Source organism: Cherax quadricarinatus, chromosome 16 (genome assembly GCF_038502225.1).
Source record: "Cherax quadricarinatus isolate ZL_2023a chromosome 16, ASM3850222v1, whole genome shotgun sequence".
Taxonomy (NCBI): domain Eukaryota; kingdom Metazoa; phylum Arthropoda; class Malacostraca; order Decapoda; family Parastacidae; genus Cherax; species Cherax quadricarinatus.
Genome location: NC_091307.1, coordinates 28,691,078 through 28,703,307, shown reverse-complemented (window position 1 = coordinate 28,703,307; position 12,230 = coordinate 28,691,078). Strand labels below are relative to the sequence as shown.

The following is a 12,230-nucleotide window of genomic DNA, read 5'->3' as shown; positions in this document are numbered from 1 at the left end:
TAAGACAGAATGTAGGATTGCGGATGAGCAGGGAGGCTTCAGAGTGGGTAGGGGATGTGTAGATCAAGTGTTTACATTGAAGCATATATGTGAACAGTATTTAGATAAAGGTAGGGAAGTTTTTATTGCATTTATGGATTTAGAAAAGGCATATGATAGAGTGGATAGGGGAGCAATGTGGCAGATGTTGCAAGTATATGGAATAGGTGGTAAGTTACTAAATGCTGTAAAGAGTTTTTATGAGGATAGTGAGGCTCAGGTTAGGGTGTGTAGAAGAGAGGGAGAATACTTCCCGGTAAAAGTAGGTCTTAGACAGGGATGTGTAATATCACCATGGTTGTTTAATATATTTATAGATGGGGTTGTAAAAGAAGTAAATGCTAGGGTGTTCGGGAGAGGGGTGGGGTTAAATTATGGGGAATCAAATTCAAAATGGGAATTGACACAGTTACTTTTTGCTGATGATACTGTGCTTATGGGAGATTCTAAAGAAAAATTGCAAAGGTTAGTGGATGAGTTTGAGAATGTGTGTGAAGGTAGAAAGTTGAAAGTGAACATAGAAAAGAGTAAGGTGATGAGGGTATCAAATGATTTAGATAAAGAAAAATTGGATATCAAATTGGGGAGGAAGAGTATGGAAGAAGTGAATGTTTTCAGATACTTGGGAGTTGACGTGTCGGCGGATGGATTTATGAAGGATGAGGTTAATCATAGAATTGATGAGGGAAAAAAGGTGAGTGGTGCGTTGAGGGATATGTGGAGTCAAAAAACGTTATCTATGGAGGCAAAGAAGGGAATGTATGAAAGTATAGTAGTACCAACACTCTTATATGGATGTGAAGCTTGGGTGGTAAATGCAGCAGCGAGGAGACGGTTGGAGGCAGTGGAGATGTCCTGTCTAAGGGCAATGTGTGGTGTAAATATTATGCAGAAAATTCGGAGTGTGGAAATTAGGAGAAGGTGTGGAATTAATAAAAGCATTAGTCAGAGGGCAGAAGAGGGGTTGTTGAGGTGGTTTGGTCATTTAGAGAGAATGTATCAAAGTAGAATGACATGGAAAGCATATAAATCTATAGGGGAAGGAAGGAGGGGTAGGGGTCGTCCTCGAAAGGGTTGGAAAGAGGGGGTAAAGGAGGTTTTGTGGGCGAGGGGCTTGGACTTCCAGCAAGCGTGCATGAGCGTGTTAGATAGGAGTGAATGGAGACGAATGATACTTGGGACTTGACGATCTGTTGGAGTGTGAGCAGGGTAATATTTAGTGAAGGGATTCAGGGAAACCGGTTATTTTCATATAGTCGGACTTGAGTCCTGGAAATGGGAAGTACAATGCCTGCACTTTAAAGGAGGGGTTTGGGATATTGGCAGTTTGGAGAGATATGTTGTGTATCTTTATACGTATATGCTTCTAAACTGTTGTATTCTGAGCGCCTCTGCAAAAACAGTGATAATGTGTGAGTGTGGTGAAAGTGTTGAATGATGATGAAAGTATTTTCTTTTTGGGGCTTTTCTTTCTTTTTTGGGTCACCCTGCCTCGGTGGGAGACGGCCGACTTGTTGAATATATATATATATATATATATATATATATATATATATATATATATATATATATATATATATATATATATATATATATATATATATATATATGCAAGGAATTCGCAAGAGCAGAAGAAATATACACAAACACTGATCTCTGGCTGAAGGAGACTCGAACCTTGGAACAAGGTACGCAGTGCTTTACCAATCTACCCACACTGGACAATACCTTGGAGTCCAGCTTGCGCTAGACTAGTCTAGCTCAAGCTGGACTCCAAGGCATTGTCCAGTGTCGGTAGATTGGTAAAGCACTGCATACCTTGCTCCAAGGTTCGTAGGTTCGAGTCTCCTTCAGCCAGAGATCAGTGTTTTTATATATATATATATATATATATATATATATATATATATATATATATATATATATATATATATATATCACACTGGCCGATTCCCAACAAGGCAGGGTGGCCCGAAAAAGAAAAACTTCCACCATCATTCACTCCATCACTGTCTTGCCAGAAGGGTGCTTTACAATACAGTTTTTAAACTGCAACATTAACACCCCTCCTTCAGAGTGCAGGCACTGTACTTCCCATCTCCAGGACTCAAGTCCGGCCTGCCGGTTTCCCTGAACCCCTTCATAAATGTTACTTTGCTCACACTCCAACAGCACGTCAAGTATTAAAAACCATTTGTCTCCATTCACTCCTATCAAACACGCTCACTCATGCCTGCTGGAAGTCCAAGCCCCTCGCACACAAAACCTCCTTTACCCCCTCCCTCCAACCTTTTCTAGGCCGACCCCTACCCCGCCTTCCTTCCACTACAGACTGATACACTCTTGAAGTCACTCTGTTTCGCTCCATTCTCTCTACATGTCCGAACCACCTCAACAACCCTTCCTCAGCCCTCTGGACAACAGTTTAGGCAATCCCGCACCTCCTCCTAACTTCCAAACCACGAATTCTCTGCATTATATTCACACCACACATTGCCCTCAGACATGACATCTCCACTGCCTCCAGCCTTCTCCTCGCTGCAACATTCATCACCCATGCTTCACACCCATATAAGAGCGTTGGTAAAACTATACTCTCATACATTCCCCTCTTTGCCTCCAAGGACAAAGTTCATTGTCTCCACAGACTCCTAAGTGCACCACTCACCCTTTTCCCCTCATCAATTCTATGATTCACTTCATCTTTCATAGACCCATCCGCTGACACGTCCACTCCCAAATATCTGAATACATTCACCTCCTCCATACTCTCTCCCTCCAATCTGATATCCAATCTTTCATCACCTAAGCTTTTTGTTATTCTCATAACCTTACTCTTTCCTGTATTCACTTTTAATTTTCTTCTTTTGCACACCCTACCAAATTCATCCACCAATCTCTGCAACTTCTCTTCAGAATCTCCCAAGAGCACAGTGTCATCAGCAAAGAGCAACTGTGACAACTCCCACTTTATGTGTGATTCTTTATCTTTTAACTCCACGCCTCTTGCCAAGACCCTCGCATTTACTTCTCTTACAGCCCCATCTATAAATATATTAAACAACCACAGTGACATCACACATCCTTGTCTAAGGCCTACTTTTACTGGGAAATAATTTCCCTCTTTCCTACATACTCTAACTTGAGCCTCGCTATCCTCGTAAAAACTCTTCACTGCTTTCAGTAACCTATCTCCTACACCATACACCTGCAACATCTGCCACATTACCCCCCTATCCACCCTGTCATACGCCTTTTCCATATCCATAAATACCACAAAGACCTCTTTAGCCTTATCTAAATACTGTTCACTTATATGTTTCTCTGTAAACGCCTGGTCCACACACCCCCTACCTTTCCTAAAGCCTCCTTGTTCATCTGCTATCCTATTCTCCGTCTTACTCTTAATTCTTTCAATAATAACTCTACCATACACTTTACCAGGTATACTCAACAGACTTATCCCCCTATAATTTTTGCACTCTCTTTTGTCCCCTTTGCCTTTATACAAAGGAACTATGCATGCTCTCTGCCAATCCCTAGGTATCTTACCCTCTTCCATACATTTATTAAATAATTGCACCAACCACTCCAAAACTATATCCCCACCTGCTTTTAACATTTCTATCTTTATCCCATCAATCCCGGCTGCCTTACCCCCTTTCATTTTACCTACTGCCTCATGAACTTCCCCCACACTCACAACTGGCTCTTCCTCACTCCTACAAGATGTTATTCCTCCTTCCTTGCCCTATACACGAAATCACAGCTTCCCTATCTTCATCAACATTTAACAATTCTCAAAATATTCCCTCCATCTTCATCCATATATATATAAATATATATATATATATATATATATAAACATACCAGCCGTATCCCACCGAGGTGGGGTGGCCCAAAAGAAAAAACTGAAGTTTCTCCTTTTAAATTTAGTAATATATACAGGAGAAGGGGTTACTAGCCCCTTGCTCCCGGCATTTTAGTCGCCTCTTACGACACGCATGGCTTACAGAGGAAGAATTCTGTTCCACTTCCCCATGGAGATAAGAGGAAATAAACAAGAACAAGAATTAGAAAGAAAATAGAAGAAAACCCAGAGGGGTGTGTATATATATGCTTGTACATGTATGTGTAGTGTGACCTAAGTGTAAGTAGAAGTAGCAAGACTTACCTGTAATCTTGCATATTTATGAGACAGACAAAAGACACCAGCAATCCTACCATCATGTAAAACAATTACAGGCTTTCGTTTTACACTCACTTGGCGAGACGGTAGTACCTCCCTGGACGGTTGCTGTCTACCAACCTACTACCTACAATATATACAAATATATATATATATATATATATATATATATATATATATATATATATATATATATATATATATATACATATATATATATATATATATATATATATATATATATATATATATATATATATATATATCAATGAAACCACGAAACAAGTTGTAGTGAATCATTTACCAAACTGGGGCAGGCCAGGATTCGACCCCACGACACATTTTCCCGCCTCAAGAGACAATATAACGCCATTGATCCTACAAACACGAGCCTAGCAAAATAGACTTGTTTCGTGTTGCGAGGACACTCGTGGCAGTGGATGTTCAAGGATTAATTTCAGCTTCCTCTTGTTTGAATATCCGCCTCAACAAGCAGTCTATATAACAATGAAACCACAAAAGATGTGGTATAGAATCATTTACCAAACTGGGGCAGGCCAGGATTCGACTCCATATATTATATACACTACGCCATCGCGTCCTCGCAACATGAAAGAAGTCTAGTTCGCTAGGCTCATGTTGTTTGTAGGATCGATGGCATAGTAACTAGTGTGACACGTACGTTGTGTTGTCTCTTGAGGCAGGGCAATGTGTCATATATTCAATATATACACAGTACAACAGCCACCTACACAGTACAACAGCCACCTACACAGTACAACTGCCGTCTACACAGTACAACAGCCACCTACACAGTACAACAGCCACCTACACAGTACAACTGCCGTCTACACAGTACAACAGCCACCTACACAGTACAACAGCCACCTACACAGTACAACAGCCACCTACACAGTACAACAGCCACCTACACAGTACAACTGCCACCTACACAGTACAACAGCCACCTACACAGTACAACAGCCACCTACACAGTACAACTGCCGCCTACACAGTACAACTGCCGCCTACACAGTACAACAGCCACCTACACAGTACAACAGCCACCTACACAGTACAACAGCCACCTACACAGTACAACTGCCACCTACACAGTACAACAGCCACCTACACAGTACAACAGCCACCTACACAGTACAACAGCCACCTACACAGTACAACAGCCACCTACACAGTACAACATCCACCTACACAGTACAACAGCCACCTACACAGTACAACTGCCGCCTACATACATAGGACAGTATTTGGACGAAGAAACAAGCCTCCATCACTGCTTGCGTTTAGTAACCCAGGTGAGGCTGGTGCTTCACCAAGCACAATACAATACAGTGTTCCTCAGATAATGTTACAATACACAATTAACTCACAGTTTGGGAGACGTCCTCTGAACCAAGATTCTATGATGTTACAGTGTCTGATAAGTTGTACATGAATGTCGATATTGTATACCATTCATGTACAACTTGTCAGACAATTCAATATCATGGAGCTGGACAGATACCTAAAGTCAGTGCCGGATCAGACGGGCTGTGGCTCGCACGTTGGACTGCGTGCGGCCAGCAGTAACAACCTAGTTGATCAGGCCCTGATCCACCGGGAGCCCTGGTCATGGACCGGGCCGCGGGGACGTTGATCCCCGGAATAACCTCCAGGTATCCACGTAAGAGGACATCTCCATAACCTTCTTAACTACTACTGGCCCGTCCCTCCAGTATGACCTACTTACAGGTTAGGTTACTTCCACTGGGGAGTCCCGCCTTCCAGTGAATATGTCTTCATTTACTACACGTCCCTCATCACCTTGACTTGTACTCGTTGGAACGCAGGAGGGACAGATAATCTACACTTGGAAAATCCTGGAAGGAATGGTCCCAAATCTGCACACAGAAATCACTCCCTACGAAAGTAAAAGACTGGGCAGGCGATGCAAAATGCCGTCAATAAAAAGTAGGGGCGCCATTGGTACACTAAGGGAAAACACCATAAGTGTCCGGGGCCCAAGACTGTTCAACAGCCTCCCATCAAGCATTAGGGGAATTGCCAATAAACCCCTGGCTGCCTTCAAGAGAGAGCTGGACAGATACCTAAAGTCAGTGCCGGATCAGCCGGGCTGTGGCTCGTACGTTGGACTGCGTGCGGCCAGCAGTAACAGCCTAGTTGATCAGACCCTGATCCATCGAGAGGCCTGGTCATGGACCGGGCCGCGGGGGCGTTGATCCCCGGAATAACCTCCAGGTAACCAGGTAACCTGACGCCAGTATATAAGAGCCAGCCTTCTTGCCTGTGCTTCAGAATTTTCACGACTACGGTGCTCTTCACTAACTCCAAGGCTGAGGAACTGATTACCTCAGCTTTTGTATATAGTTCTACTGTCTTCTAATTATGTCCTTGAATTTGTATTGATAAAGCCACTGGTTTGCGTAACGTCTACATTAAATATACCCAGATGTTGCACATGTGTCTAATTTTTACACGAAATAATAGTCCACGTCAGACCCAAACGTCATCATGAATTTCAGTCTCCTCAGTGAGGGTTATTTGACTATTACTCCAGTCACAGTTTAATTTTAAGAATTCATGTTTTGCGATAAATCTATGTGGATCATATAGTGCAAGACATAGTGGAGGCTTGATCCTCCGTCTGTTGAGAGCCAGACACACTCGCTTACTGCCTGTACTCACCGAGATCCAAGAGAATAGCCAAGAGGTAATGAGCTGTATGACCCGAACAGATTTAGCGCTTCCCCTTATGAATTATAATAATAATAATAATAATAATAATAATAATAATAATAAATACAGAATAATAATAATGCACAATACTGTTCCAGTCACAATATTGTGCTTTTTCATTCTTTATTAATATTATCATCATTATTATACAATAACTGTACAAGAGTATAGTTAGTGGTGTACAGTGTACACCACAGTGTATACCACCACAGTGTACACCACAAAGTGTAAATTCTCGGCATATATTCAAAGAGACACTTTTTTGTATACACAACCTTCTTGAGGATAACCTCCAGGTAACCTCCAGGTAACCAGGAGGATAAGGAGGCAGTCAGGTTTAATCAGAGGAATGGAAAATCATCTGCAACACCTTGTATCATGCGTCACACAGCCACCATCATGGCTTCTTCCCACACAAGCTCGTGAATTTTGTGAGAACAAACATGATGGGGTACTTACCCTTGCCTTGTAGTACGTCCCTGGCGCGATACTTCTTGGTTATTCTCTTTGTGGTGGCAGTTTTCCTGGAGCGTACTTTCAGGCTCCCTTCGCACAGGGAGCCCCCCAGCACGTTTTTTGTCCCCGAAGAACAGCGTCTGGAGCGGCTTGTGCGGGAGGAGCGAGGCGAGGAACACGCTGAAGAGCTCCCAGTAAAGAAGGCTGCGTCGAGGTCATGTTTGTGACTGGAAGTGTAGGATGCCGACCTGGCCAAGCCACGTGAGCAGCGACCCTGCACCGAACTGATACTCTCATATATACCATCTGGAGGCAGCTGAAATTTGGAAGAGTCATCAAGGTTCTCGAGACCGCGATGGTGGAAGTCATTGGTGTCCTCGAAACCTAGAGCTGAAACCGACATGTCGTTCTCATAGTGTCTAATGAGTGGGTGGGGTCGCGCTGGCAGAGGAGGAGGACATGACGAATCTCGAGTGTTCTGAAACAAACCGCAAAAACGATAAGTTACCATTTGTGGTATAAAGAGACTATATGTAGCAAATGTCATATTTTTAACATGTTTCTCTCGCTGTTAGAGTTTTATCAAGTTATGACTTCATAAACTTATTGCTAAGAAAAATGTTGCCAAAATAATAAATTGCCTTCTCTCTCTCTCTCTCTCTCTCTCTCTCTCTCTCTATATATATATATATATATATATATATATATATATATATATATATATATATATATATATATATATATATATATATATATATATATATATATATGTCGTGCCGAATAGGCAGAACTTGCGATCTTGGCTTAAATAGCAACGTTCATCTTGCCATATAGGACAAGTGAAAATTTGTGTATGCAATAATTTCGCCAAAATCATTCTGAACCTAACGAAAAAAAATATATTTCACTGTGTTTATTTAGTATTAAATTATTGTAAACAAATCTAAAATATATTTAGTTGGGTTAGGCTAAAATAAATTGCGCTTGTTATAATAAGGTTAGGTAAGTTTTCTAAGTTCCTTTTGGTACAAAATTATAAATTTTTACATCAACATTAATGAAAAAAATATATCTTTAAACGTATAACAGAAAATTTTAGAAAGGACTTAATTTTAAATGAGTTCTTGCTAATTGACCAGTTTTACACACACACACACACACACACACACACACACACACACACACACACACACACACACACACACACATATATATATATATATATATATATATATATATATATATATATATATATATATATATATATATATATATATATATATATATATATGCAATAAGATCACAGTAAACAGGTGATTTCAGAATATGCAAAACAACCACTCTGAAAGAATAGAGAAATTCCAAGAGCTTTCGTGACTACTCACATTATCAAGTTCCTTGATAATGTGAGTAGTCACGAAAGCGCTTGGAATTTCTCTATTCTTTCAGAGTGGTTGTTTTGCATATATATATATATATATATATATATATATATATATATATATATATATATATATATATATATATATATATATATATATATATAAAGTTAAAACCATTCTGAATTGCCTGAAAAAATGTACAAAATATGATTCATGATTTGCTGTAATTGGGTTTAGCGCTTTTCATGGCTGTATTATATTAGTATTATATAAGTGTGAACGTAATTAGTGATGATTTTATAAATGACTGCTCATACGTGAAGCCTTACATGAGTGCTCTCTTTTTTGCGTGTAGGCTTGGAAAAAAAAAACGATTGTAGATCAGGAGTTGGTGAAACCCAGGAGCATTTGGAGCCTATGAGCAAGTGGAGCCTTCCTGAACCACGCATATATCCACGCATATATTTTTAGAGCATAAATATGGAACATACTTATGCTCTAAAAAACCTTTTCATACTTAAAATTAAATATACTTAAAACTGTGCATAGCTCCACAAATCAATCTGAAATCGAGAATGACTGTTCTTGTGTTGCATTACATTGATTTTTTTTAAACTAAACCACACTTCGGTGCCTTTTTCTTATATCACAAGCTAATCCTTCATGTTAATCCCTTGTGTTAATCTCATCGTAATCCCTTAATGTACTTATATTTCATCCAAAAATGAAGACTTTTTCTTGTGAATATTAATAATACCAGAGGATCCATAACTCCGACGGCGATAATAAACCAGGATAAAACAAGAGAGCCAAACAGAGTGGCAAAAATTTACCAGGGAAATTCCTACGTACCTATTTACTGTTATGTTAGCAGAGACTAGTGTGAGCAGCCTTGCTTATACAGCTCATCTTATACAGCTCGTCTTATACAGATCATCTTACAGGTTCAGAGTTGTAACTACCTTATACGTGCACTTAGAGTATATAATTTAATGAGAATGCCTTACAGACCAATGCCAACCCATGAAATAATCCAGACTTAAAGGAATTTTAGACAACGTTTAGGTCCATTCAGGACCATTATCAGCTAGTAATAATGGTAGGATTAACTACAGTATAATAGGTAAATGGACAGACATGTAACTGACGTGATATTTTATTGTGGGCAACGTTTCACTCTCCAGGAGCTTCATCAGGCTTGACAAAGCTCCCGAAGAGGGAAACGTTACCACAATAAAATGTCACATTAGCTACATCTGTGCCCGTTTACTTAGCATTATCAACTAACAGCTGTGAAGCGTTCTTCAGTTATCCCGTGAATTTCAGTAGTTCCATGTTTATGTTTTAACTATTTCAGTAAATTAGCTCTCTTACACACGAACAAAACGAACAAGACGAATCATCCATTAAACATTGAAGCCGATCGGAAGATAGACGGACCGAAACGTTGTCAGACACTCTCCTATCTGTGGGTCATTTCTGAATTGTTGCTATTAAGGCATTTTGACTTTCACTCTGCGTATCGTACACCATATCACCCCTGACGTCACTATCCTACCGAATGGCTAGCGTTATCGTAATGACACGAAATTAAACAACTCGCAGAACGAAGTTTTCGAACCGACAGCAAGCCAGTTTTAAAATTAACAGACTAGTCTGTGGGCCAGTGAACAGTACACCCTCACCTGATAAATCTTGTCAGGAGACTAAAGTACGGATGTTTTTAACTTGATAGTTCCTAAAGTGATCTAATGTGTGTGTCAATCTATATATATATATATATATATATATATATATATACACACACACACAACACAACCACTGTGAAAGAAAAGCGAAATTCCAAGGGCTTTCGTGACTTCTCACATTATCAAGGAACTATAAAAAGCAAAACATGATGGAGAGGTGTAGTCAAGATTACACCTCACCATCATGTCACCACAACAAAACAACACCTCACACACACGTAACGACACCCGTCTCTGTGAAACCCACCTAAAACTCTACCCAAGCATTAAGATTTTTTACTTGTCTAACGTATCATTAAATTCTTCTCAAATTTTATTAATTATAAATGAATCCATTTTTTGAATTATTATTAACACACTGGCCGATTCCCACCAAGACAGGGTGGTCCGAAAAAGAAAAACTTTCATCATTCACTCCATCACTGTCTTGCCAGAGGGGTGCTTTACACTACAGTTATAAAACTGCAACATTAACACCCCTCCTTCAGAGTGCAGGCACTGTACTTACCATCTCCAGGACTCAAGTCCAGCCTCCCGGTTTCCCTGAATCCCTTCATGAATGTTCTTTGCTCACACTCCAACAACACGTCAAGTATTAAAAACCTCTCGTCTCCATTCACTCCAATCAAATACGCTCACGCACGCTTGCTGGAAGCCCAAGCCCCTCGCACACAAAGCCTCCTTTACCCTCTTCCTCCAACCCTTTCTAGGCCGACCCCTACCCCACCTTCCCTCTCGAAGCCATTCTGTTTTATTCCATTCTCCCTGCATGTCCAAACCACCTCAACCCCTCCTCAGCCCTCTGGACAATAGTTTTGGTAATCCCACACCTCCTAATTTCCAAACTACGAATTCTCTGCACTGTATTTACACCACACGTTGCCCTCAGACATATCTCCACTGCCTCCAGCCTTCTCCTCGCTGCAACATTCATCACCCATGCTTCACACCCATACAAGAGTGTTGGTACAACTATATTCTCATACAAAGTTCTTTGTCTCCACAGACTCCTAAGTGCACCACTCACCTTTTTCCCCTCATCAATTCTATGATTCGCCCCATCCTTCATAGACCCATCTGCTGACACGTCCACTCCTAAATATCTGAATACATTCACCTCCTCCATACTCTCTCCCTCCAATTTGATATCCACTCTTCCACCACCTAATCTTTTTATCCTCATAACCTTACTTTTTCCTATATTCACTTTTAATTTTCTTCTCTTACCCTACCAAATTCATCCACCAACCTCTGCAACTTCTCTTCAGAATCTCCCAAAAGCACAGTGTCATCAGCAAAAAGCAACTGTGACAACTCCCACTTTGTGTTTATGTAAACCAAAAGAAATATTCATATTATTTTCAAAACTGTTTTTTTTATGAAACATGACTATTTTATTCCTGTCGACCATGGACTTGATTGATACAACTTTCTCAGCATTTTGAAAATCAATTGGTTAAAATCTCTCACATGAATAGAGCATTAGAATCTTGTCCAATTCTAATTCGAGATTTTTACCAGATTCACGATAATAAACTTTATCGCAAATTTTACAAGGAATCTTATAGACACATCCGTCAGCATTTTGGGGGGAATTCTTTATCAAAAGTTATTTTTACTGTCTCAAGATTTTTAAATACAAGTTGTATTTAAAAATCT

General features: G+C 40.1%; 1 protein-coding gene across 1 annotated transcript in view; it reads right to left on the bottom strand.

Moving 5' to 3' along the window:
* The window catches only part of LOC128688914 (uncharacterized), a 659,540-nt gene that overhangs the window by 340,581 nt on the left and 306,729 nt on the right, over positions 1-12,230 (bottom strand). The window contains exon 7 of the mRNA XM_070085536.1: positions 7,445-7,919. Within this exon, the coding sequence (XP_069941637.1) occupies positions 7,445-7,919 (475 nt within the window). The remainder of the gene's footprint in view (positions 1-7,444; positions 7,920-12,230) is intronic.